This window comes from Macaca fascicularis, chromosome 1, assembly GCF_037993035.2.
Source record: "Macaca fascicularis isolate 582-1 chromosome 1, T2T-MFA8v1.1".
Taxonomy (NCBI): Eukaryota; Metazoa; Chordata; class Mammalia; order Primates; family Cercopithecidae; genus Macaca; species Macaca fascicularis.
The window spans coordinates 227,208,633-227,236,186 of record NC_088375.1 but is presented as its reverse complement, the minus strand read 5'-3'; the positions used below and the strand labels follow the sequence as shown (position 1 = coordinate 227,236,186).

The following is a 27,554-nucleotide window of genomic DNA, read 5'->3' as shown; positions in this document are numbered from 1 at the left end:
ACCTCCAAGAATAGGCGGAGGCTGGTTATGCAGATGGAGGCTGAGCCCTGCAGGCAGAACTTCCTGAGATAGCAGCGTTTGGGGTGCTCTCGTGCAGGAACTCCACAGTTTGGGTTCATGGTGAGAGAGGGAGGGCCTTTGCCCCACGAGACCCTGCCTGCCTGCCCACCACCTTGGCCTCCCACAGCAGGTCCCAGGCACCCAGGCTGTGCTCAGCGGGGCTGTGGAGCAGGATGCGGCAGCCCTTTCATCTCCCAGGCGTCTGGCATCTCAGCTCCCTCCTGCAGGGCCAGGCTCCTGCTTCAGGGACCAGAATCAGAGGCAGCCCTGGGTGGCCTACTGGCCCCTGCAGCCCTTTGATCTTTACTCATCTTGCTCAGCAGCTGGCACTGCTGCCTGGCTGTGCCCAGGCACAGGCAGGAGCCCTCGGCTCAGACACAGTCCCCAGGAGGCCAGTATGTTGGTCTGTAGAAAGAACATGGGGCAAGGACACAGTGAATCACCCCGTCTCTCCACCTCCATGCAAGGGGCATAGCAGATCTACCCGACCCACCTCTTGGGCATACTGCAAGAATGAAGTGAAATGGAGATGAGACAGTACTTAGGCCAAGCAGAAAGGGAGGCCACCAGATGTCTTGGCAGGACCTGAACCTGGAGTCAGAACCCTGGCTTCCAGATCAGGCTGTGCCCTGCTGGCACATAGCTTTGGGCAAGTCACAACTTCTTAGTGCTGTAGGCGCCTCACTATAGACGGAGGACACCCTCCCCTGCCCTGCCCTGCCCTGCCCGCCTCCTTGGCTAGCAGCGGCACCAAATGAGATAATGGCTGGAAAGTGCTTTGAAAAGAATAAAGTGCCGCGCTGATGTCAGGGATTATCATGATTATTAAGGAGCATGATTACCACAATCCAGAAAAGCCGCCATTAAGGAGAAGGCTCCTGTTGATGTTGATTGAGTTTCCTGGTTATCTGAGTATTGGCAGGAAAAAATCTGTTTGAACCCTTGGTGAAAATCTTTTTTAATTATGCCAGTCTCCTTACTTACATTGGTCATGGTGTGATCTTGAGTCTTTATTTATTCATGGATTGATTGATTCATATATTCATGTATGACTCTTGCCCTGACAACATCCAAAAAAGCAGCTGCAGACCCAGCTCTCTCCTGCCTGGGGTCCTGCCTGTCTCAGGACTCATGGTTGAGTCTCAGTCTACCAGCCGGGGAAAGCAGAGGGCAAAGCAGCTTTTCCTCTATCAGGAGGAAAAGCACAGGATGAAGCCTTCCGCGTGGCTTTTTCCATCATTCCCTGCAGCGTCCTGATATCCTGTCATGTTTCCTTAGGACAATGCAAGAAAAAAATGGTTCAGGCGGGGCGCGGTGGCTCACACCTGTAAACCGAGCAGTTTGGGAGGCTGAGGAAGGCAGATCACCTGAGGTCGGGGGTTCGAGAGCAGCCTGACCAATATGGTGAAACCCTGTCTCTACTAAAAATGCAAAAATTAGCCAGGCTGTGGTGGCGTGCACGTGTAATCCCAGCTACTCAGGAGGCTGAGGTGGGAGAATTGCTCGAACCTGGGAGGTGGAGGTTGCAGTGAGCCGATATTGCGCCACTGCACTCCAGCCTAGGTGACACAGCAAGACCCTGTCTAAAGAGAAAAAAAAAGGTTCAAGAAATACCCTCTGATTGAGATGCAAGAGTTTAGCTAGGTTTTTCTGGCTTATGCAGATGCATCTAGAAAGTGACAGGATTGCTTTTTTTTTTTTTTTTCTTTTTAACTTGTCAATATTGATGTGGCCAGATAAGCAGCGCTGCCTTCTGGGGAGACCATAAGAAAGCCACAGAAGGCCCGATGCTCATCCCAGCGACACTGCTGCCTCACAAAGGCCCCTTGGCATGTCCTACCCAAGCTCAGGGGGCAGAAAGCGACAGAGGACATTCTTAATAAGATGTCATGGGAAGGGGCTGACTGCTAAATAGAACCGATTTGAGACAAACTGGGCTTTTTTTTTTTTTTTTTTTTGAGACGGAGTCTCGCTCTGTCACCCAGGCTGGAGTGCAATGGTGCAATCTCTGCTCACTGCAACCTCCGCCTCCCAGGTTCACACCATTCTCCTGCCTGAGCCTCCCAAGTCACTGGGACTTACAGGCGCCTGCCACCATGCCTGGCTAATTTTTTTTTTTTTTTTTTTTTTTTTTTTTGTATTTTTTAGTAGAGAGAGGGTTTCACCGTGTTAGCCAGGATGGTCTCGATCTCCTGACCTCATGATCTGCCCGCCTCGACCTCCCAAAGTGCTGGGATTGCAGGCATGAGCCACTGCACCCGGCCGAAACTGGGCCTTTTAGGTCTTCAGACTGAGAGCTCTTTCCCAGAATACCCGGTGGACAGCTGGTGCCCAGAAGTTCAGGAAACTCCGCCCCAGAAGCCAACAAGAAAGAGTGGATGAGCCGGACAGGGTGACAGAAGAGCTCTTCTAGGGAGGCGTTCCCAGAGATTCTGGGCACCAGCTGCCCCCTGGGTACTGCTTAGATGGAAAGTGCCAGCTGGGTGCGGTGGCTCACGCCTGTCATCACAGCAGTTTGGGAGGCTGAGACGGGCAGATTGCTTGAACCCAGGAGTTCAAGACCAGCCTGGCCAATATAGTGAGACCCCATCTCTACAAAAAATACAAAAATTAGCCAGGTGTGGTGGTATGTGCCTGTAGTACCAGCCTCAGGAGGCTGAAGTGGGAGGATCACCTGAGCTCAGGATGCAGAAGTTGCAGTGAACTGAGATCACACCACTGCACTCCAACCTAGACAATGGAGTGAGACCCTGTCTAAAAAAATAAAATAAAGTGCTTCATTGTGGGGCTGTTCGTCGGGGGAGAAGACCACGGCTGAAGGCGGAGGGGCTCCAGCCCTCAGCAGGAGGGGCCTTAAGCTCTGGGAGCTCCTTTTCCCCTTGGGGAGAAGCAGGTGATGATGCCTGTGTTGGGGGCATCCCACAAGCTGTGAGGGGGAAACGCGTGTTGGGCGTGAAGGGGGGAGACGGCAGTGGCTGTGGTGTGAGGTCAGGGATGTTGGGTTGGAGGGAATTGGACCTCATGCCCGTGGTTCCCAGTTACACACATATCAGCTGATGTGTAGGTCAGAGTTTCTCAACCAGGGGTGATGTTGCCCCTCAGGGGACACTGGGCAATGTCTGAAGACTTTTCCAGGGGTCACAGCTGGAGGGGGAGGGGCTTAATGACATCAGTGGGTGGAGGCCAGGGAGACTGCTAACATCCCACGTGCGCTGGACAGCCCCCACCACAGAACCATCTGGCTGCAACCGTCAGCAGTGCGAGGTCAAGAGAGCCGGGTGTCTGGGGCCTCAGTCTCTGCCTGTACCTGCGGGGTTGGGGGCGGCCCTGACCCTGGCGGGCTCCATGCCACCCTCATGCTGCCAGTCTGCTCTCCCCACAGAACCCCGACATCGTCCTGGTGCACTACCTGAATGTGCCAGCCATTGAGGACTGCGGCAAGCCCTGCGGCCCCATCCTCTGCTCCATCAACACCGACAAGAAGGAGTGGGCGAAATGGACTAAAGAAGAGCTCATCGGGCAGCTGAAACCCATGTGTGAGTGGCCTTGGCCAGCCTGGCGCCCCCATGCTGGGGACTAGGCTGGTGTCAACCAGGTGGGGCCAGAAAGGTCCTCTGTGGCCTTGGGGATGCGGATCTGGAGCCCCATCTTACTAGAATGACAGTGGCACCGTGAGCTTAGCTTTTGCCCCACCTTCACTTGGCCCCTTGTAAGCTCCCTATACAGCAGCCAGGGCATAAAATGCCAGGCCCACATGACAGATGAAAAGAGTGAGGTTTGGAGACACAGAGCATGCAGGGGAAGGAGCAGGCCAAGAGTGGGCCAGGACCGGGTCTCCAGGACCACAGACAGGAGTGGAGGCCAGCTGGGGAGGGAAAGTGTGGAACAGGGGAGGGGTGGCGGGAGCGGACCCTGCCTTCTGCCTTGCCCATCCACGAGGGATCTGGGCTTAGCCACCGCCTCCTGGACTCAGGGCCCGCCTCAGCTCCCAGGCTGGGTGGCAAATAGATGATGGTAATTGAGCTGGATTTCATTTTGTCAGCGAAGTGGTGCTTTCTGAAGCATCTGTCAGGTGCAAATCACAGAATGCAAAACACCGAGTGAGGCCGGGAAGCCGGGGCTGCTCCGTACTTTGTTGCAGTGGCCACAGCTCCCGGCAGCCGCTGGCGGCTCTCAGTGGCTTCTCCTGCTCCCTGTTCAGCAGGGCTCGGGAAAAACAAACACAGGTCTGGGGGCTTTCCTGAACTGAGAAGAGCACGGGGGCTGTTTAGTGCTGGACACGCAGCCCTCAGGGTTCAGGGACATTGATGGTCAGGGCTCAGGGCAAGGACCTGCCATCCGCGGGGCCTGGGGGGCGGGTCAGTGGCTCACTCAGAAGCAGAACTGTCCCTGGAGCTGGCTGGAGGGAGGAAGCAGCTGCTGGTCAGCATAGACAGCGGGGGGACTGAAATATTCTTTCTGCGGCTGGGAGCAAAGGTGAAGGTCCCTGTGCCTGGGAGGGTCCAGGCTGAGGCTCGGAGCACCCGCAGTGATGCTAATCCTGAGAGTCCCCTGGGTGCTCGGACTCAGGGATCTGCTCCCAGCCTCATGTTTGGGGATGAGGGTCAGGAGGGACAGAGGGGTCTGTGTGGCAAGGGGGGCCCCCCAGTGGGTGATAGCCTTGCCCACCAAGGGCTGGACCACAAGACTGAGCTTCCTCACATATCGTCCTTTGAGCCAAGTACCCCGTTGGGAGGTTTGGACCAGGCTGGTCTCAGTGCTCCTGCCTGGAAACTCGAGGCAGGCAGCCCAGGGGCCTCCTGAGCTCAGGCCACACCCAGTGGCAACCTTCTTAACTGTGGTCCTGACCACATCCCTCCCCGCTTAAAACCATTCAATGCACACTCAGTGTCCCAGCTCCTGAGCACAGCCCCCGGCCTCTGCAGGACTCTGCGCCCTTTCTGTCTGTTGTAGTCCCCACTGCCCAGAGCCTGCTGCCTCTCTGCCTGCCCCTCTCCCTGCCTCTGCCTGCTCACCCCGCCTGTCCCTCAGCTGTCAGCCTCTCCACAGGCCCTCCCACCACCCAGCTGGGCCTTCACACCCCTGTGCCCTGGCCTCCTCGAGTCCCCACAGGGGAGATGTCAGCCTCCTACGCTTCATCAGGAGGGGCCTCGTGAGCCTCTTCAAAATGCTGCTGAGCACCAGGACGCATGGGGAAACGGCCCGGCTACCCTTGGGAAGCACTCCAGCTCTCCGCACAGCGCTGGGCGTGCACAGGGCCCTGGAAATAGCCCTGGAATGGTGGAGGGGAAGGGACCTGCCCAGGGGCCTGAGCAGCAGACAGAAGCTGCAGAGTCCTGGCTCTGGGAGCCGGGGCTGCTCAGTGGCACCTTCCCAAGGGCAGGCCAGAGGTTAGGAGTCTGGGGCACCAGTGCTGGGGGCCCTGCTGTCAGACCCGCCTGCCTGCCCTTCCTACTCAGTACCTAGGGGGCACCTCACTATGCAGGGCTGGCACCGGACACTGGGTCCTGCCTAGACCCCGCCCCAGTGGCCTACTCATACTTTCTCTGCCGCAGGGCCTCAGCTGGGCCAGCGCGATGACTCTGCTGACCAGGAGCTCTGGTGCCCCCTAGGAAGGGCGGTAGAAAGAGTCAGGGCTGGTGAGTCAGGAGGCGGGTGCTCGTCCTGGCTTCATGGCTGCCCCGCTATGCGGCCCTGGGCCAATGCCCCACCCTCTCTGCACCCCACTACCCCTTCTATAAAGGGACAGCAAGAATCTAGCAGCCTGTGCCCTAAGACCAGCACTTCCAGCCAGCTCAGGAGGCCCGGCTCAGCTCCTCCACCCCTGCGCACCCTGTCCAAGGGGCTGAAGCTGCCAGCCTGTCCCATTTCCTGGGAGGTAGAGTCACTCCAGGGAGCTCAACTTTGTCCCTGCACTCAGGGCCTGGAGGAAGTGGTCTGGAACCTCTTTCCTGGAGCTTAGTCAATGCTTTCAAAATAAGAGTCCTAAGGACTCTTGCCTTGAAAGGGTGACCAGGGTCCAGGTGCTTCTGGAGCTCCTCCCATCCCTCAGTGTTCACCTTTAGAGGTGAGTTCCCGCTCAAAACAAGTCTTCAGTCAGGAGGAGGAGTTGCCTTCCTGGCCTTTCTGAGCCTTCTGTCTGCTTCTTCTTAGGTCACTAGGAGTTCCTCTTGTCAGATTCCACTGGAAAATTAGGGCCCCTTTGCTGGACAAAGGCCCCTATCCACATGGCCGGAGAGGAACCCCAACCCCACTGGGCCGCAGTAAAAGTTCCGAGAGATTGTGTGAGCCAGAGATTAGCCAACGGGGTGCTCCCAAGGGAAAAGATGCCTTTCAAGGTGGCTCCTACAGTCAGAGGCTGCTGGCCTGGGCCCTCCCAAATTCTTCTCCACACACACCTTTAGCCACACGCTCCCCATCTTCCCTGGAGCTGCCCATCCATCAGACAGGAATGCCACCTCCAGGCTGGGTGGGAGGAATTAGGCTTTATGAACTCCGGGGGGTGGAAACCAGGCCGGAGCCAGCCTCCGACGCTGAACCGGAGGGAACTGTGAATGCTGCTCAAAAATCTGCACTGCATCAGAAAATTATGTAAAACTACAACAAACTCCCCATAAATCTAATCACACTCGGCTCTCTGGTGTCTCGGGGGCGGGGGGGAAGCAGAGCCGCACACAATTACTCGTTGAGCGAGTGCGTGTGCTCTGACAGAGACAGTCTGAGGAACACGGCCCTGGAAATGCGGCTGCAGGAGAAGGCGCAGGTGTCGATCAAGCTTGGAACACACATACGGCTCCAGCTAAGCGTGTCCGGGGAGAGCAGAGGTGTGCTGAGAGCCAAGAAGTCCTCAGATTTGATTCCAGAATCGGGCGGGTCACCCAACACTGGAGCCAAGCACATTATCTTCATCCCATTTCCACATAAATCACGTGCCTTCAAAGACTTCACAGTTTGATTTCCTGATGTTTCCAAATTTCTCTGCCCACCAGCGGAGCTGTCAGCGGTTTAATCAAAATGTTGTGCTTCTCAGGGGTGAAGGGAGATGGGTCTGCAGCCTTTGCCTCACCTGCTGTGAGATGGGGGCTCCATGACCTTGTGCCCTGGGAATCTCACCAGGTGATTCAGAGAATCTCATCCTGGTCCTTGCAGCTGTGCCCTTTGGTCAGAAGGGGGCTTCCCTTTCACCTGCAATCTGAGGCCTGCTTCCTCCAGGTGAAAAAACCACACAGAGAAATAAATGAAGATGGCTGATAGGAATTCCCAGGACGTTCCCAGAGCTCTTTCCTGTCTTTTGGAATCGCTTCTGTAATCATGAGAATATGGACCCTGCCGCTATGAGGAAGGCCAAAATCACAGTGGCTTCAGTGAGAGGGAAGCTCCTTTGGCTTTCATGTCACAGTTCAGGGTTGATGTGGCAGCCCCAGGGTCAGGGATCCGCCACCCAGGCTCCCTCCAGGTGGCTGCTCCCCATTCCTAGGGCTTCGCCCTCTTTTACATGGTCCAAAATGACTACTCCAGCTCCTGCCATTGCAACTGCATTCCAACCAGTGGGAAGAGGAGAAAATAAGGTGGAGGGTGAGTTCCTTCCCTTTAAGGACAGGGCCCACAAGTTGCATACATCATTTCCACTCTTGCGTCGTTGGACAGAATTTTGTCATATGGTTACTCCTAGTTGCAAGAGAGTCTGGGAAGTGTAGTTTTTGGCTATGTAGTTCCATCCTAACATACTCTGGGGAAAGAGGTTCTGCATGTGAGTCATTCAGAGCTGAGTAGAGCTGCGCTCAGCCAGGGGTGCCCCATGGGCTTCAGCTTTCTGACTCATAGTGCACAGAATTCCTCATTTCAGTCCAAGGCCTGGCAATGACTGTCTGGGGCGCCGTCTGAGGCCTGGAGTTTATAGTACACAAGTGATCTAAAGCTTAGTATGTCTCATCCTGGAAATTCCGGGGTCTGTTCCAATGCAGCTGGTCTGAGAGAGCACCAGATTTGCACCCAGTAAACCCCCACCGTGTGAGTGAGGAGCTGGAGGGGGAGTCCTCTCCTCCCAGATCTGCCACTGAGAGACGACTTTGAGTGGAGTCGACTGCTCTGCCAGGCAGGGCTCTGTGCTTCTGTCCTGCCAAGCTGGCAGGAAACTTGCTCAGTGATCGTGGGCTGCTCAGAGCCACCGTGGTTCTAAACTGCCATGCCCCAAACCTTGCACCCTCGGCTCCACTGGAACCTACAGAAAGCCAGATGGAACCGTTTTCTCGGAGAAGATCCACTCCCTCTGGGCACCCGTGGCTTTCTTCCCTGCCCATTTCCTGGCAGCCCAGGAGGGGATGGCACACCAGGCATTTCCCAGCAAGCTGTTGGTGAGGTTGTTCCATCCGGAGTGAGTGGTGAGGGCATGACTTTTAAGCTATGTTCACAGCCCTTCCCGTGTGGTGATCTTGTCTCAGCTCTACCGCCTGGAGGCTCCTCTTGGAGTGCCCTGGCTGGCCAGATGGCCCTGCAGCCATGAGCAAGGCCTGGGCCTTCCTGCAGGCTTCGAAGGCCTGGAGATCAGCAGGCAGCTCCCGCAGCCGCCTCCGGGTTTAGCTCCACCCTGCTCGCCCACCCCAGAGCTCCGCTGGCGTCAGGCCAGAGTGCTCAGGCCTCTGGGGCAGGTGTCCTCTGCATCACTGGGCGGGCAGCAGGAGGGCTGGCTGTGGAGTCAGCAGAGTCCCAGGGCCTGCACCCACCCTCCACGCACACCACACAAGTGCTCCATGCACCTCCATGCTTCTGCACGGGCACATGATGTATCCACAGGCACAAGTGCGTGGGGATTCAGCGCCTCCACCCCCACACTTCCTCCAAAAGCAACCTCACCTCCATGGTAGGAGGTGGAGGCCATAGTAAATGTGAGGCCACAAAGGCCATGTTGAAAGTGGAGGTGGAGGCCATCCTGAGTGTGGGGTGGAGGCCATAGTGAGTGTAGGCGAAGGCCCTGGTGAGTTTGGTGGGGGCCCTGGTGAATTGGGTGGAGGCCATGGTTACTGTGAGAGTGAAGGCTATGGTGAGTTGGGTGGAGGCCGTGGTTACTGTGAGAGTGGAGGCTATGGTGAGTTGGGTGGAGGCCGTGGTGAGTTGAGTGGAGGCCCTGTTGAGTTTGGTGGAGGCCACGATGAGTTGGATGGAGGCCATACTAAGTGTGAGTGGAGGCCCTGTTGAGTTGGGTGGAAGCCCTGGTGAGTGTGAGTGGAGGCCCTGTTGAGGTGGATGGAGGCCCTGGTGACTGAGGGTGGAGGCCATGGTGACTGTAAGTGTGAAGGCCCTGGTGAGTGGGTGGAGGCCATGGTGTTAGTGGAGGCCCTGTTGAGTTGAGTGGAGGCCCTGGTGAGTTGGGTGGAGGCCCTGGTGAGTTGGGTGGAGGCCACGGTGAGTTGGATGGAGGCCCTGGTGTGAGTGGAGGCCCTGTTGAGGTGGATGGAGGCCCTGGTGACTGAGGGTGGAGGCCATGGTGACTGTGAGTGTGAAGGCCCTGATGAGTGGATGGAGGCCATGGTGTTAGTGGAGGCCCTGTTGGGTTGAGTGGAGGCCCCTTGGGTGGAGGCCCTGTTGGGTGGAGGCCACGGTGAGTTGGATGGAGGCCCTGGTGAGTGTTAGTGGAGGCCCTGTTGAGTAGAAGCCCTGGTGAGTTGGGTGGAGGCCCTGGTGAGTGTGAATGGAGCCCCTGTTGAGGTGGATGGAGGCCCTGGTGACTGTGGGTGGAGGCCATGGTGACTGTGAGGGTGAAGGCCCTGGCGTGTGGGTGGAGGCCATGGTAACTGTGAAGGTGGAGGCTATGGTGAGTTGGGTGGAGGCCCTGGTGAGTTGGGAGGAGGCCCTGGTGAGTGTGAGCAGAGGCCCTGTTGAGGTAGATAGAGGCCCTGGTGACTGAGGGTGGAGGCTACGGTGACTGTGAAGGTGAAAGTCATGGTGAGTTGCATCGAGGCCATGGTGACTGTGAGGGTGGAGGCCACAGTGAGTTGGATGGAGGCCCTAGTGAGTGTGAGTGGAGGCCCTGTTGAGTTGGGTGGATGCCCTGGCGAGTGTGGACTTGCTTTTGCTGTCACGGCCCCCACCGTCCATCTCCCTTAACACGCTGGTCCTCACCTGCAGCCTGTTGGTTTCTCAGGGGCCAGGGTGTCAGCCCTGCCAGCCTTCAGCACCTGTAAGGTGGTGCTGCCGAGACACCACACCGTTTCCAGGACCGGGCCTGGGCTAGCTGGCTGCAAACGGGAGCCCCTCATTGCTGAGCAGTGGCTGCAGCGGCAGAGAAATCCGCTCAGAGCGACTGCTGAGCCGGCACCTGCTCTCCAGGGACCCAGCTCACACTGGGAGAGGTCGCAGAGCCCGGGATCCCCAGACCGCCCCCAGCCTCCCTCCCTCTGTGCCGAAGGCCCTCGCTGTTGCCAGTACCCAAGCCTGGGGTTGTATGTTCAATGCGCCTTTTGTTTTCTCATAATTTTTCAGACAAAGAGCAAAGATCCAGAAGGGGGGGCTGTGTTTATTTGTTTTGTTTTTTGCTTAGATTGTAATCCTGGTGATTATAGAATATCAAGAAGGAAAATCAACAAAGGCTTCCTTCCCGGGGCTCGCGGAACCGTTCCTGGTCGACCAGCGCCACCTGGTGGCCAGCGGCAGCGGACCCGCTCGGAGACGGGCGCCCCGGGAAGCCTGACTCCCCGGCCCAGGCCACCGGGAGCTTGCAGGCGGGGGCCTGTCCCACTCCTGCCTCTGGACCTGGTGTCTGAGATGTGCTGGGAAGCTGTTGGGGACCTGCTCTGTAATTCTGGAGTGGTGGGGCTTGGGCTGGGGCTGGAACTAGCAGCAGGAGACCCTAGGGAGAGGTGCCTGTGCCCACCTTTTTTCCTCTCCAGCTCAGTCGATCCTGATCCAGCATCACCTGGCTGGCTGGGGACGGTGGGCTGGGAGCTCTGACCCTGACTAGGAGCAGGTATCCCTAAGGCTCAGCCAGAGTCCATCGAGGAAGGACAGCAGCCAGCCTGAAAGTCTCAAAGATAACCGGACATGGTGGCTCACCCATGTAATCCCAGCACTCTGGGTGGCTGAGGCAGGAAGGTTACTTGAGCCTAGGAGTTCAAGATCAGCCTGGGCAACACGGCAAGACCCTGGCCCTACAAAAAATAGAAAAATTAGCCAGATGTGGTGGTGCACACCAGCTACTTGGGAGGCTGAGGTGGGAAGATCACTTGAACCTGGGGAGTTCAGGGCTGCAGTGAGCTGAGATGGTGCCACTGCACTCCAGCCTGGGTGACAGAGAAAAGGGCCGGGCACGGTGGCTGATACCTGTAATCCCAGCACTTTGGGAGGCTGAGGCAGGTGGATCACCTGAGGTCAGGAGTTTGAGACCAGCCTGACCACATGGTGAAACCCCGTCTCTACTAAAAATACAAAAATTAGCCGGGAATGGTGGCAGGTACCTGTAATCACAACTACTTGGGAGGCTGAGGCAGGAGAATCACTTAAACCCGGAAGGCAGAGGTTGCAGTGAGCCAAGATCGAACCATTGTGCTCCAGCCTGGGCAACAGGGTGAGACTCCACCTCAAAAAAAAAAAAAAAAAAGAAGAAGAAGATGAAGAAGAAAAGAGAGCTGCAAAGACTTTTCCCCTGTGGAGCTACAGGTGTGGGCACAGGAAGGAGTTGGGGGGTCTCCCGGGTGGGAGAGAGAGGGGATGTTGCTAGAACTCTTTCTGGCCAGCAGTGTTCACTTAGAAGCATGTTCCAGGGTCCTTACCTCTGAGCAGAGACTTCTGGGATAGGAGCAAATGGCTGAATGTCACGAGTGAGCTCGGGCCCCCCAGGCCACCCAGTTCTGGGGCTCAGAAGGAGCCGAGAATCTTACCCTGGAATCCACCAAGGCCCCAGAAAGCCTGAGCAGAGACAATGGCTCCCCTCAGAACCACCTGGATGGGGCTGAAAGGCAGGCCCTTCCCCAGACATTCTGACTCGCTGGGTCTGGAGTGGGCTTCAGACCCTGAGTTTTTTATGAAGCTAGGTTCTTGTCCTGGGGTCCCCAGGAGACCATACTTTTTAAGAAACCCTGGCCTACAGCAGCCTCTGGCAAGAGGCCAGCCAAGAGCAGGACCAGCACCTCTTTGGGCCACAGGCCTCCTCAGGCGTTGGCTGGTTCTCACATCCGGGTGGGAGGAGGGCAGGCATCGGAGGCCACGTGGAGCTTAGTCTAGCCGCGCTCCCAGAGGAAGCCACTCCCCGGCGTGCACTAAGTACTGGGTGTATCATTTCTGGATGTTCCAGGACTGCGTGAGGACTTTCTGTAGACTCTGGGTTAAGAAATATGCCTCTAGAAGTTTCCTTTTTTTGCAGCTGAGGTGTTGGTGCCGGCACATGGTGGGGCCTTGCTAGACACTTGTTGATTTGCACTTGTGAGAAATCGTGGAGTTGCATAAGAAGAAGCACATCTGTGTCCCCACGGCAGGCCGAGGGCCTGGATGGCAGCTCTGTCCCTGAGAGCAGAGGCCTGGCTCCCTGCCTGCATCTGCAGGGCCTGGGAGTCATGGGGGAGGCAGGGATAGTGCTGGCGGTTCCTGGAGAGCATTTCCTCTGCCTTTTACCCTTCTCTCTGGGAAGGAGCTGCTGGCGTGAGGAGCAGGCAGGGCAGGTTCCTGGGATCTCCAGGTGGGTCCCAGCCCTCCTCCTGGCTCCTGCCGGAATGCCTGCAGCCCCCTTCCAACTTGGCACAGAGGACAGCAGAGGGTGGGCACGGAGAGGCTGACTTGAGTGTGGGGCTTGCTTCCTACTTTGCTCGCAGGATCCAGGTTTGTTTTGCAAATGTTGGTGTCTCACTCCAGCTAGTTTTGTGGAGCCAATCCAGCCCCCGAGTAGGACTGGAAGAGAAATACTGCTTTTGATTTCCTGTCTCTCCCGGCACCTTGCTGCCCGGGGCCGCTTCAAGGCCGCACAGCCGCTTCTGTGACAGGAGTCCCCCTTTCATGGAGTTCATCCCTGTGCTGGTGTTGGGGATACAGGGCCCCACCCACGTCCCAGGTCCTGACTGCTACACAGAGCTGATGCTGAGCCCTGCTAGGTGCCAGGGAGTGGTTCTGTCAAAATTAGAATTCGTTGCCAACATTCAGATCTCCAGATTTTCAGCCTCTCTTTAAAAAAGGAAGGCTCCGGGCCAGGTAGTTGGGAGCTCAGAGGCAGCTGCTCTGTGGACGGAGCCTGGCTTCCTGCGGTGCTGCCTCCTAGCACACGAGGAGGAACCTGAGTCCAGGGCCCTAGAGCAATCTTACCAGAAGCAAGATGGAAGCATCCAGAATCCCACTTGGTCCCCACCCCTCTTTCCGAGTGGCCTGGAGGGGCAGGGGAAAAGCTCATCAGTCCCACATTCCCTGCTCTCTCTGCCCTGAGCAGTGCCCGGGGGAGGGGGCTGCAGTTTGGACAGAGTGGGGAGAAGGGAATTCCAGAGGCCATATGCACCCAGATCTGCAGATCACCATGAGGCTCTGACGTTGCCAGGCGGCCAGCACTCCTAGTGCATTCACACTTCTCCCACGACGCAAAGAATTCCCAGCCTGGTAACAATGCCACTTAGCACATCGGAAGATTCCGAGAGCCTCGGGATGGCTCTAAGATACCACTTTGTATGTCGCTGAGCACCTTGGAGATTTCCTGTGAGGCCAGGGGCAGGGGTAAAGGACATGCCACCCCACATGCTCTGTATTTCCTGATGACGGAGTCACTGGCCAGGCTGGAATGGTGCCTCTCCCTACCCCTCATTGACAAGGTCCATCCCACCTGCAAGAAGAAAGAATATGGCAAGGTTAAGCTCTCAACACCCTGGCAGTCTGCTGGAACCTCCAGCCCTGCCTTTTCCACAGAGTGTGTGATGCTGGGACGAAGCCCATGCCCCCTGGCAGATGGAGGACTGTCATGCCCCAACAGCGAGCCCCAGAAATGACAGGCTCACTGGGGACATGGCAGAGAGGTCCCCTCACGTGCACGCGGCGGGCGCACGCTCCATCCCGTCCCCCCTCAGCCTCTGCGCTCCTCGAAATGAGATTTCTGAAAATTTTGTCCTCAGGACCAATAGACAAATGAGAGTTGAGCGGTGAGATCGGGAAATTGAATAGTATGTGGGTGTCTGGATATGAGAAGTTAAATCTAATGAAAATTTCATCCAGTTGAACCAAGAAATCAGAAGCAGGGCCTTTATTCCTGTCAACAAGAATACAGTGAAAATTAAACCAACCCGGCTGCCATTTCCCATTGACCTTGTCGCCATGGAGACAGCCTCCTAGTGTCAACAACACCGAGGACTCCAAAGGGGCCCCATTCACTGCAGGAGAGACACGTGGCCAGTCCCTCTCCCATCCGCCTGAGACACGTGGTTCATAAGGAGAGCAGCCACACACGCAGGGTTGCCAGAGGGCATCCCAGGTTATGCCAGCACCTGGACAAATGACCACAGCACCCTTTCTCGGCTCCCAGGGTGACCTGGCTTGACTAGTTAAATGGCCACCCTCTTTCTGGGTCTTTCTTGGGTGGCGGGGTACCTAGGTGGGTAGACTGGACAAACCCAGTTGGAGGAGGAGGACAGGACCCCCCACAGCCCTCCAGAAAAGGACACTGCCCCTTGTCCTTGCCACTCGCTCATCACAGCACCCAGAAATCTCTTCCCATGTGAAGGAAGGCCAAGTATCGATTCCAGCAGGTGCTGCCTGTGCAGTAACTATGGTGGCCAAAGCTCCAGGTGGCCTTGCCCTGTCATCCTTCCAAGAGTTACTGCCCCACAGAGCAAAGGGGGCAGGTAGCTGGCTCTCACGCATTCTGGGGGCCACCAGGAGCTAAGGCAGACGTCTGGAGTTCTCTCTGTCTCCTCGTCCAATTCCTTTCCAAAGTCTTCCAGGCAGGACTGCAGAGCAGAGGGCTTCCCCTCTCATGCAGCTTTCCACCCTGGCCCGGGCAGATCTCCTGTGGATGCCATCACATCAGAATCCAGGGGTGGGGCCACCTGGATAGGGCCCGATGGCATACAGTCAGGTGAACCGGCAAGAGGCACCCACTTTCCAGATGAAGAAACTAAGAGCCAGAGGAATCAAAGATCTTGTTATAAGATCACACAGTGTGTGAGGGAAAGAGCTGCGGCCACTTGGGGCTCTGACCCCAGGCCAGCATGGTGCTGCCACCCTGTCTCCCGCTGTTTCTAAATTCTGGCCCCTTCTTCCCGTGTGGCCAGCACAGGGCATTGCACTTGGAGGTGTTCCCTCCCCTTTGGGAAAGCCCCACCACCACATGGGACAGCCACGTCAGGAATGAAAGACAGCCAAGATGAAGATGCCCCTCCACCCCCTGCCGTCCCTCGGGGGTCCTCTCCCCACCCCCACCACACCCCAAGTGAGGAGGCCCTGTCATGGAGCCAAGCGTTGCTCCCACACACATCCTGGACAGTCTGGAATGAACCCTTCTTAGGTTCTTTTGGTTTTTGTCGAAATTCCCCCCAAATGCGCCCCAAGCCAGGCACAAAGCCTGCTGCCATGACAAGGCCAGCGCATGCCTCAAGGAAGCCCCAGCGCCCAGGCTTGGACGCCACGTTGCTGAGACGTCCTCCTTGCAGCGACCTCCCAGGTTTCCTTCCTCCTTCCTCTCCTGCTTGCTGTGATTTTCCAAGAGCGGGTCCCCATCAGGCCCTGCCTCCAAGTTCCTCCTGTGGGAGGCTCAAGGAAGAGTTTCTTCTGCCCTGGTCTGGGTGGTTTGGCCAGATGAGTGACAACTGACCTGACCCCGAAGTGAGGAAATCCTAAGCGGGGAGCCAGGGACTTGGGAGCTTCTGCCCACTAAGGCCCCAGCCAGCAAGGCCTGGCCCCGCTGAGACAGCCCAGCACCTGCGAAGTCAGGGAGGGCAGGAGAGGAAACTGGGCATCCAGCTTAGGATGACAGCATGTGGCCCAGCCCCAGGACCCTGAGTTTCCTGCATAGTCACCAGCCCCTGGTGAAGGGGCAGCCAAGGCGCTCACCTGTAGTCCCAGCTACTCGGGAGGCTGAGGCATGAGAATTGCTTGAACCCAGGGGTCGGAGGTTGCAGTGAGTAACCTCCGGAGTAGTAAAGGAGAGAGGCATTCTGGCAAGCCCCTGATGTCAGAACCCCTTGAACTGTACACACACATACACACACACACACCCCTATACACACAAACACACCTATACACACAAACACACACCTATGCACACAAACACACCTATACACACCTATATCCACACCCACACACCTATGCACACTGATATACACCTATACACACACACCTATACACACATCTATATACACACATACCGATACACCCACACCTATACACGCACCTATATGTACACAGATCTATACATGCACACCTATGCACACACCTGTACAAACACACATGCAAAAGTGTGCAGTGCATAGAGCAGGGTGGGTGTGGACTCTAGCCAGAGAGCCTGAGGATGGGGGAGGCCTGAGGCCCCATGCGGAGTGTATTATTCGGCCTCCAAAACTCATGTTGAAATTGAATTCCCAGTGCAACTGTGTCTGGACGTGGGGCCCCATGGGAGATGTTTAACTGCTATACTTAGGGTTCCTGGGAATGGATTCTTTTTCTTCACCCTTCCACCATGCAATGACATAGCAAGGAGGCCCTCACCAGTCACCGGCAGCTTGGTATTGGACTTCCCAACCTCCAAAACTATAAGCCAATACATTTCTGTTCTTTATGAATTTCCCAGTCTGCGGTATTCCGTTGTAGCAGCACAAAACAGACTAAGACACTGCCCTCACAGAGTGCCACAGACTGGGGGCTTAAACAACAGAAATGGATTGTCTCACAGTCTGCAGGCTGGGAGCCTAAGATCAAGGGGCATTGAGGTTGGTTTCTGGTAGGGCCTCTCTTCCTGGGTTGCAGACAGCCACCTTCTCACTGTGTCCTCGTATGACCATTTCTCTCTGCATGGGCACTCCTGGTGTCTCCTCCTCTGTTTATAGGGACACCAGTCCTGCTGGGATAGGGTCCCACCCATGTGACCTCACTTAACCGTAATTACCTCCTTAAAAGTCTGTTTCCAAATACAGTCACATTGGTGGTTAGGGCTTCAACCTATGGATTTGGTCAGGGACACAGTTCAGTTCATGACAGAGGAAAATAGAAGGGCCCTACCGTGGCTCAGGCTTAGACTGTGTAGATGAAGCTCTCCGCCTCTTCCCAAGGGACTGGGATGGAGCAGCTGCAACCCAAGAGGCCCTCGGCTGGCAGCCTGCCCCGTGTGGGGTGAGGCCCCTACGCCTTCCCCCAGCCCGCTCTTCCAGATCTCAATTACTCTCTTCCCAGCGGTTGGCCGCCTCTTGGGTAAATTGTTCATCAGATGATGCTCTCCAAAGCATGGGCCACATGCTGTTGTCATTGATTTCATTTTGATTATTCATATTAGTGGAAGCGCTGCTGACTTGCCACGGGCCATAATTAGGGTAAACATCTTGTACGAGGGCTAGGTCAGCATTGGAGTGGGCCTGGGGTTTCTGCAACGGCCACTCCCAGCCTCAGCTCTGCAGGCCGATCCTCACACAGGCTGCGCTGCAGGCAGTCCTGTCGGAGGGAAAGCAGTCCCCAGCCTGTGTTTCACGGGGCAGCCTCAGGGCTTCTGGGGTAGCTGGAGGAGGACAGCTTTCGAGGAGCCAGCATCCTGCTTCCCAGTGGCCAGTGTGGCCATCCTGCCTGCCCCTGTCTCGTGGAGCCCCATGCTGGGTCTGACTTATCCCACCCCATACCAACCCTTTCTTCTCTCTGGCACTTCCCCTGACCCAGCCTTCCTGGGGATACAGGTCTCTCTCCACCGCCTGAGCGGGCCAGGGACCACCACCCAGGCCCCATCTATGGGGAGCTGCAGAGAGGGTCCCTCTGTCTGGGATTCAGCTCAGGCCATTCTGCCTGAGAACAGGGAGTCAGGTACCGCCCAGTGAGGTACAGTGAGCAGGAGGGGACAGACGTGACCCAGAGCCACCAGGACATTACCTTTCTGGGAATTCCCCTTCCTCTTTCTGTGTCTCCTGCCTTACACGTCACGGGAGGTCACGTGATCAAGTGTACTTTTAATGTGGTTTCCCTTTTGCTGCTTTAAAAGGGGGAAGGGGCCAACGGGGAGGCTAGCATGCGTGGCTATTAACCTTCCTTTCCTAAAGCGCTTTTTCCCTATAGAAACCTCCCTTCCCACTGATTGATTCCATGTCGGGAAGCAGAGCATGACATGTTAAAAGCCGTCTTGATAATATTTGATATTCAGTGCTAACAACTCACCATCTCAGAGGAGGGGGCTTTTCTCCACCCACCCCTACCCCCACCCCCACCCCACCCCCAAAGCCCGGCAACACCAGGGCAAGGAGGGAGACAATCTGCATATTGCATGTGCCAAGACAGTAGGTAATTTGCATTAAGCATCCAGAAACTCTCTGCTTTCAATCTGTCAGCCTTCACTGGGTCTTCATTTTATAACCTTCACAACATAAGGAGGAGAGCAAGAGGCAGAGAGAATGCGGCTGCCACACCCCCATCGGGGCTAGAGTGGAAACGTGGCCTGATTGGCGGTTGTCAGAGCAGAGGGGGCCCTGATCTGAAATGCCAGGAGACTCTGCCAGCCAGGGGATTCGAAAGCCTCACTACACCGAGACCCAAGACCCTTGAGTGGGGTATGGCCTGAAGGCCAGAAGCCAGAGGTGGGGCTGCCCTGAAATCAGCTCATCTCCCCAGAGAGCCAAGTTCAAACTCAGCAGGGATCTTCCCAGAGAACGTGTGGCCTGGCTCGGCAAGGGGCACCTGCTCAGAGTTCCCACAGGGAGAAGCTCCCATGGTGAGCTCGGCAGCGGTTTCTGCTCTTGGACTTGCAGTTCCCTGCTGAGTTTAAGCTTTCAACAGAGCTGTGTGTTCTCCCATCCTAACAACATGCAAGGAGCCTCTGCAGAGCTTTAAAAAAATACCAGGCACCACCTCAGACCAGTGACGTCAGAATCTCCTCTCTGGGGCCTGGGCACAGCCAGAGTAGGGGACCCGCAGCTGGAACCGGCCACGGCCTGTGCAGCGGTACCGAGGGGAGTCTCAAATCCTGCCCTGCGGCCTCTGGAGTGTGACTTGGGCTGTCACCTCCCCTCCTGAGCCTCTGTTTTCTCATCTGTAAAATGAGTCTGGAAATGTCTTTAGCCAAGGAGTGCCCTGGGCATAGGGACAGGCCAGAGAGCCTGTAACCCCTCATCCTGCCTCCACCAGGTCCTTTCTGCAGTAATCTGTCTTCTGTATTGAATTTCTAGGTAGAGGTTTATTTAAGAAAAGGGTCCCATAGCTGTGATGAGGTTTTAAAGCCCCTGGCCCGGGCCTTCCCTCCAGCTGTCAGGGACAAGGTGCTTAGGGGGCTGCTGGAGAATTCCTCCACCGTCCACCTGAAGAAAGGTGGGCTGTCAGTGCTGCCACCCGCCTGCCTGCGTCTATCACATAAAGTTCTGAACATGGCGGCTTGGCAAGCAGGTGCCACTCAGCCCCACCCCTCCCCCTCAGTGACCCACCAGAATCCCAGACCCCCTGAGAATAAGATGCAGGAGGCAGGACGCTGCAGACCTCAGAGGAGCCTCTTCAGAGTGGAGCAGAGGGGAAGGAAAGGGGAGCAGACACCCAGGTCAGGCGACGGCACACACACAGAAGGAAAGCAGACGGCACACACACAGAGAAGGAAAGCAGACGGCACACACAGAGAAGACAAACCCTGAAGGCATTCCTGCCAAATCCCAAGCCTCACACGTGGGTGATTTCCTTTGAAAAACTATCAGAGGCTGGGCTCGGTGGCTCACACCTGTAGTCCCAGCACTTTGGGAGGCCAAGGCGTGTGGATCATGAGGTCAGGAGTTCGAGACCAGCCTGGCCAATATGGTGAAACCCCCATCTCTACTAAAAATACAAAAATTAGCCAGGCATGGTGGCAGGCTCCTGTAATCCCAGCTATTCAGGAGGCTGGGGCAAGAGAATCGCTTGAACCCAGGAGGCGGAGGTTACAGTGAGCCGAGATCACACCACTGCACTCCAGCCTGGACAACAGAGCGAGACTCAGTCTCAAAAAAAAAAAAAAAAAGAATAAGAAGAAAAGAAAAACCATCAGAGTTATAATTAAAGGGAGCTCTACACCCAGGAACAGAGGCATGAGATGAACGGCCGCCTCAGAGATCTACACGCAGCATTCCGCGGCTGAGCCATCTGTGGATTTCACAGCAAGATGCTTCCTGCCACAAGTCCAGGCCCCAGGGCAGGGCCAGCACTGCCTGCTGGGTGTCACAGTCATCACTGTCATCACCATCATCACTAGTGATATTATGACAACAGCTTCCCTTTTTTGGGGTATGCACAAAGTGCCAGGCATGTCGATCATGTTTTCTCCTGGCCAGTTCTCCAGACAGGGACTACTACATGCCCACTTTACAAGTGAGAAAACTGAGGCTCAGAGAGGCTAAGCGACTTGCCCAAATCCACACAGCAAGATCAAAACCTAGACTCAGGCCAGGTACCATGGCTCACACCTGTAATATCAGCCCTTTGGGAGGCCAGCAGTTCCAAACCAGCCTGCGTAACATAATGAGACCCTTGTCTCTACAAATAATTTTTTTGTTTGTTTTGAGACGGAGTTTCATTCTTGTTCCCCAGGCTGGAGTGCAATGGTGCGATCTCGGTTCACTGCAACCTCCGCCTCCCGGGTGGTTCTTTTGCCTCAGCCCCCAAGTAGCTGGGATTATAGGCATGTGCCACCATGCCCAGCTAATTTTGTATTTTTAGTAGAGTCGGGGTTTCACCATGTTGGTCAGGCTGGTCTCAAACTCCTGACCTCAGATGATCCACCCACTTTGGCCTCCCAAAGTGCTGGGATTACAGGTGTGAGCCACTGTGCTGGCCTCTACAAATAATTTTTTAAAAAAATATCCAAGTGTAGTGACACATGCCTATAGTCCCAGCTCCTCAGGAGGCTGAGGTGGGAGGATCACTTGAACCCATGAGGTCAGGTCTACAGTGAGTTGTGTTTATACCACAGCACTCCAGCCTGAGCAACAGAGTGACACCCTATTTCAAAAAAAAAATAAGTAAAACTTGGACTCAAATCCAAGTCTGAATCGAGCCAGCTCCTACCTGCCATGTCGACGCTCTCCTTGTCCCCCTGCATTCTAGAACCCTTCACAGAACTGGGGCCGGTGCCGCGAGGGTTAGCGGCTACCCCTGGAGCCGGTGGGAGAGCAGCTTCAGCCAAAGGAGGAAGGACGTTGCTCTTGTATCAATGAAGCCACTGGCCTCTCCCTATCTCGACCCTGTGCCCTGCTCCTCTGTGCCTGGAGCCCCAGCACCAGCTCCAGCCCCAAAGCTGTGAATCCGCTGCCTCTCAGCCTGGCCCCACTAGAGAGAGCTGGATTGCTCCCTGTGCCAGACTCAGGACTTAGCCACCCCGTGGCCGGGTCTGCTCCAGCTGAGAAAACTTTTCCGCTGGAAAAGTCAGTTTAGACTTCCAGCCCCCATCCTGCCGGGCAGGTGGGGAAACCCCAACCCCAACTCCAGGGACTGCAAAAGTGCCGGGAGGAAGGTCGAGCCCAGATCCTGGGGTGGCTGTTCAGATGGCTACCATCAGTCAGCACTGGGCACTGAGGCCCCTGTCGTCCAGGCCATGTGGGTCCTTCAGTCCCGTCCCCATCTCCCCTGGCCTCTCCTGCATCTGCAATCCCTTTGGGGCAGAGAAGTCCAATGAGGGCAGGAAGCCAGAGTCTTGCCCTCCAGGGCGGGGCCACCTCCGCACACACTCCTGGGAGAGGCGTTGGTCCTCCCGGCTCGGTGCTTGTTGGTCCACCACCTCTATCCTGAGTCTCCACAAGAGGCTCACAGACTGGGAAGTCCCTCAGCCTCATGTCCACTCTCCTTCCGTCCTTGTTCCCTTCCTCTTCCATTCCAGCACCCCAGGAAGAGCCGCCTCGTGCACTCTGACTTCAGGGAAACAGAAGCAGAGCTCTATGTGGTCCACTCCCTGGGCTGCACCATAGTGAGGGGGAGCGAAGAGGGGAAGGAAGAGCTCAGAACCCCCGATGGGAGCAGGGGGTCCGATGGGGGCAGCCTGGCCTCCCTCCCCTCCTCCTCTCCTGCTCATCAATTCACCCCAGGAGCCGGCTCCCCAGCAGAGAGAGGGCTGCCCTCAGGGAGGGCCTGGGTCCTACCCCTTGGCCCCACCCAGGCCCCCTCTGCACCCACGGGCTCTGACAGCCCCCCCGCCTCTCTCTCCACAGTCCATGGCATCAAGTGGACCTGCAGCAATGGGAACAGCAGCTCCGGCTTCTCGGTGGAACAGCTGGTGCAGCAGATCCTCGACAGTCACCAGACCAAGCCCCAGCCGCGGACCCACAACTGCCTCTGCACCGGCAGCCTGGGTGAGCCGGGGCTCCCGGGGCAGGCGGGCGCCACAGGGACGGGGGCCCTACCAGGCAGCCGTCATGGCTGTCCTCTGTGGGAGTAGCCATGACATCTAGTGAGGGAGGAGGGGGACAGGACAGTCAGGGACTGGGTGACACCACCGCATCCAGCACAGACACAAGGCAGGCCTTCGGCCTCGTCCTGCCCTGCAGCTGGCTGGCAGTCCACTCTGGGCAGGAGGGAGCAGTGTCCAGAGGGACAGCTTCCTCCATGGGGCAAGAACTGGGGGCAGCAGAGTTGGGGGAGCGAGGAACTCTGGGGCTCGGGACCTCTCCGTTCAGGCCCACACTCGGGCATCCTCTGCCAGAGGGCACTGGGGCCTTCAGGGAGACCTGCCCTGCGCCAGTGACACCACACAGGCTCAACCTCTTTCTTTAACCTCTGTCTCCAAGAACATAAAGCATCCCGCGCTCTCCTTCCTAATGTGTCTGTTTTTCTGATAATGGTATTTGCTCTTTGAAATGTGCGTTCTCCTCTCCCTGGGCTGACTTAATTAGATAGTCCCATTAGAGGTCGTGTCACTCCTCAGCACAGTCTTTGTGCATTTAGGAGTCTTGGTGGTGAGGCTGTAACAGGATCGGGGAGAATTTGCCCTTTCATCAAAAGCAAAGTGACCCTTATCAGATGAAATGAAAATGGTGAAAACATGCGAGGGGTGGGAGAGAAAAGCCGTGCTGGCTGCCAGGGCTGGAGGAGCTGCCAGGGAGGCTTTGCCAACCTCAGAAACGCTCAGCTGCTGAGGCTTGGACGTCCGAAATGAGGAGCAAGGGCTCTGTCCCTACTTAGGACCTAGAAGGATTTTTGTGCCCCGGAGAGCTGAGGATAGGCCTGGGCTTACGTACCTTTCTGCCTCTGGAGCAGGGTCCAGAACCCTTTTTGGTCCTGGGGCCTGAGAGCTGGTCCCGAGAGTGCATTTCCATCACCTCCCCATTGACCTCTGATTGCCAGGCCCCAGGGGTGGCTCCTTATCAGGTCACGGGCTGAGCAGCTGTGGGAAGTTGGGGAGGGGCGGTGGGGTAGGATACGAACATAGCCACCCTCCCCAGGCTGACCCCCTCTTGCCAGCAAAGGCCCCTCCAGGTGAGCGGTGTCTGTCTCTGATGGTGGAGGGGACTTTCCTGGACGTTGACATTCTCTCCACCTTCTCCTTCCCAACTTCCCATGTGCTTCCTATTTGAAAAGAGCATCAAAGTCAAAGCCCCTCTGATCTTTGGAGGAGAGTCAAAGGGGCGTGAGACGGGCCCCGGGCTTGGGGTACAGGTCCCAGGACTGAGGGTCTGTGGCCTGCCTGGGGCACTGGGTCTGGACTTTGCCAGAGGCCCCAGCTGCTGTGGGGCAGGTCCGCCACGGTCCTAGCTCTGACTCTCTTTCTGTGTGTGCACGTGTGTGTGCACGTGTGTGCCTGCGTGTGCATGTGTGTGTTGTGTTCTGATCTCTGCAGGAGCTGGCAGCAGCGTGCATCACAAGTGTAACAGTGCCAAACACCGTATCATCTCGCCGAAGGTGGAGCCACGGACAGGGGGGTACGGGAGCCACTCGGAGGTGCAGCACAATGACGTGTCGGAGGGCAAACACGAGCACAGCCACAGCAAGGGCTCCAGCCGCGAGAAGAGGAACGGCAAGGTGGCCAAGCCCGTGCTGCTGCACCAGAGCAGCACCGAGGTCTCCTCTACCAACCAGGTGGAGGTCCCCGACACCACCCAGAGCTCCCCCGTGTCCATCAGCAGCGGGCTCAACAGCGACCCGGACATGGTGGACAGCCCGGTGGTCACAGGCGTGTCCAGTATGGCAGTGGCCTCTGTGATGGGGAGCTTGTCCCAGAGCGCCACGGTGTTCATGTCAGAGGTCACCAACGAGGCTGTGTACACCATGTCCCCCACCGCTGGCCCCAACCACCACCTCCTCTCGCCTGACGCCTCTCAGGGCCTCGTCCTGGCCGTGAGCTCCGACGGCCACAAGTTCGCCTTCCCCACCACGGGCAGCTCGGAGAGCCTGTCCATGCTGCCCACCAACGTGTCCGAAGAGCTGGTCCTCTCTACCACCCTCGACGGTGGTCGGAAGATTCCAGAAACCACCATGAACTTTGACCCCGACTGTTTCCTTAATAACCCAAAGCAGGGCCAGACGTACGGGGGTGGAGGCCTGAAAGCCGAGATGGTCAGCTCCAACATCCGGCACTCGCCGCCCGGCGAGCGGGGCTTCAGTTTTACCACCGTCCTCACCAAGGAGATCAAGACCGAGGACACCTCCTTCGAGCAGCAGATGGCCAAAGAAGCGTACTCCTCCTCCGCGGCAGCCGCGGCCGCCAGCTCCCTCACCCTGACCACCGGCTCCAGCCTCCTGCCGTCGGGCGGCGGCCTGAGTCCCAGCACCACCCTGGAGCAGATGGACTTCAGTGCCATCGACTCCAACAAGGACTACACATCCAGCTTCAGCCAGACGGGCCACAGCCCCCACATCCACCAGACCCCCTCCCCGAGCTTCTTCCTGCAGGATGCCAGCAAACCCCTCCCCGTCGAGCAGAACGCCCACAGCAGCCTGAGTGACTCTGGGGGCACCTTCGTGATGCCCACGGTGAAAACGGAGGCCTCGTCCCAAACTAGCTCCTGCAGTGGTCATGTCGAGACGCGGATAGAGTCCACTTCCTCCCTCCACCTCATGCAGTTCCAGGCCAACTTCCAGGCCATGACCGCGGAAGGGGAGGTCACCATGGAGACCTCGCAGGCGGCGGAAGGGAGCGAGGTCCTGCTCAAGTCTGGGGAGCTGCAGGCCTGTAGCTCTGAGCACTACCTGCAGCCCGAGACCAATGGGGTGATCCGCAGTGCCGGCGGCGTCCCCATCCTCCCGGGCAACGTGGTGCAGGGACTCTACCCCGTGGCCCAGCCCAGCCTTGGCAACGCCTCCAACATGGAGCTCAGCCTGGACCACTTTGACATCTCCTTCAGCAACCAGTTCTCTGACCTGATCAATGACTTCATCTCCGTGGAGGGGGGCAGCAGCACCATCTATGGGCACCAGCTGGTGTCGGGGGACAGCACGGCACTCTCACAGTCAGAAGACGGGGCGCGGGCCCCCTTCACCCAAGCAGAGATGTGCCTCCCCTGCTGCAGCCCCCAGCAGGGCAGCCTGCAGCTGAGCAGCTCGGAGGGCGGAGCCAGCACCATGGCCTACATGCACGTCGCCGAGGTGGTCTCGGCCGCCTCGGCCCAGGGCACCCTGGGCATGCTGCAGCAGAGTGGACGGGTGTTCATGGTGACCGACTACTCCCCGGAGTGGTCTTACCCAGAGGTAAGCTACCACCGCTGCCACCACCTGTCACCTCCCCTCCCACCCACCTCGCCGGCCCCTGCGCCACCCTGCAGCTGAGGGATGCCTGTGGCTGCCCTTCAGAGGAAGCTCTGGACCATAAAGATGACGCTTTCCCCTCCTTGTGTCCCTACAGCACTTGAACACCTCCGCCTTTCATGCAGTGATTCTCAAACTGCACTGGGGGAAGCAGCTTTAAAGTTGGGGTTCTTGGCCTGGTGCCGCAGCTCAAACCTGTAATCCCAGAACTTTGGGAGGCCGAGGCAGGAGGACCATCTGAGCCCAGGAGTTCCAAACCAACCTGGGCAACATAGTGAGACCTGGTTTCAACCAAAAATTAAAAAAATAAGCCAGGTGTGGTGGGTCCTGCCTATGGTCCCAGCTATTCTGGAGGCTGAGTCCGGAGGAGCACTTGAGCCCAAGAGGTTGAGGCTGCAGGGAGCTGTGATTGTACCACTGCACTCCAGCCTGGATGACAGAGTGAAACCCTGTCTCAAAAAAAAAAAAAAAAAAAGAAAAGAAAAGAAAAAGTCAGGTGTCCTTGGAGGCAAAATGCTCCCCTGGCTCCAGCCAGAGTGGTCTGCCATTTCTCAATTTATGTGTTAAGAGTCCATTTATATTTTGCTTTGCTTTTTTTTAAAAAGAGGTCCCAGGGTTGCTTAAAAAAAATTCAAAAGTCACTATTGGCCAGGTTCAGTGGCTCAGGCCTGTAATCCCAGTACTTTGGGAGGCCAAGGTGGGTGGATCACCTGAAGTCAGGAGTTCGAGACCAGCCTGGCCAACATGGTGAAACCCTGTCTCTACTGAAAACACAAAAAAATGAGCTTGGTGTGGTGGCGTGTACCTGTAATATCAGCTACTCGGGAGGCTAAGGCAGGAGAATCACTTGAACCCAGGAGGCGGAGGTTGTAGCGAGCCGAGATCATGCCACTGCACTCCAGCCTGGGCAACGAGTGAAACTCTGTCTTTAGAAAAAAAAAAGTAGCCATCATAGATCATCTACATCCACTGCCTTCGCTCTACTTCTCTAAGCCAAACAAGAACAAAACCAAAAATCTCTCTCAAAACCAAACAGGGTACAGCTTCTGAAGAGTCATCCTGAAGATCCTTCTTAAGTAAACCTGGCCCTCTGCAAAATTCAACACAGGTCATAGGACGCAGGACTCCAACCTGCACCCTCCCCCAGTCCCCAGGCCGCCTCAGCTCCCGGGGATCTGACTTTGAGAACCACTACTCCAAAGACCAAAGCATCTTGCCTCAGGGACACAAGCAGTAGAGGCATCTCTGCTTTTTCTCTAGAGTAGAATAGCACAGGAAGGGGACAGAGTGGCCCAGGCTTTCCCTAAATAACCTAGTGTACACAAGCATGTGCTTCCTGACCTCTCCCCAGCCTGTCTGGGTGCTCAGGGACCAGCATGTGCACCACGGGCCCTGACTGGACACTTCCCAGGAGGTGAGCTGCCCGTGGCCCACTCGGTTGGACAACACCAAAGACGGGGGCTCATACTTCCTCACCCTTCTTCCCTGCTGGCAAAGCTAAGAAAATCTGTGTACAGTTGCCCCCAGCTCTCCCATCCCGGATAGGAACGGCCCAGAAGGATCGGACTGGGCTTCCTCTTGGTGTAGTTTGGTGTGACCATGTTTCTGAGCCCCTGCTGTTTTTGTTTTGTTTTTGCTTTTCTTTTTTGAGAAGGAATTTCACT

General features: G+C 56.7%; 1 protein-coding gene across 25 annotated transcripts in view; it reads left to right on the top strand.

Moving 5' to 3' along the window:
- CAMTA1 (calmodulin binding transcription activator 1) overlaps positions 1-27,554 on the top strand; it is a 978,479-nt gene that overhangs the window by 845,974 nt on the left and 104,951 nt on the right. For 24 of the 25 annotated variants that reach the window (XM_045387768.3, XM_045387747.3, XM_065530243.2 and 21 more), the window contains 3 exons: positions 3,443-3,596; positions 22,362-22,502; positions 23,987-25,833. In XM_045387768.3, the coding sequence (XP_045243703.1) occupies positions 3,443-3,596; positions 22,362-22,502; positions 23,987-25,833 (2,142 nt within the window). Of the gene's footprint in view, positions 1-3,442; positions 3,597-22,361; positions 22,503-23,986; positions 25,834-27,554 lie in introns of those variants that run through there. The other variant, XR_006696555.3, reaches the window with a different exon arrangement.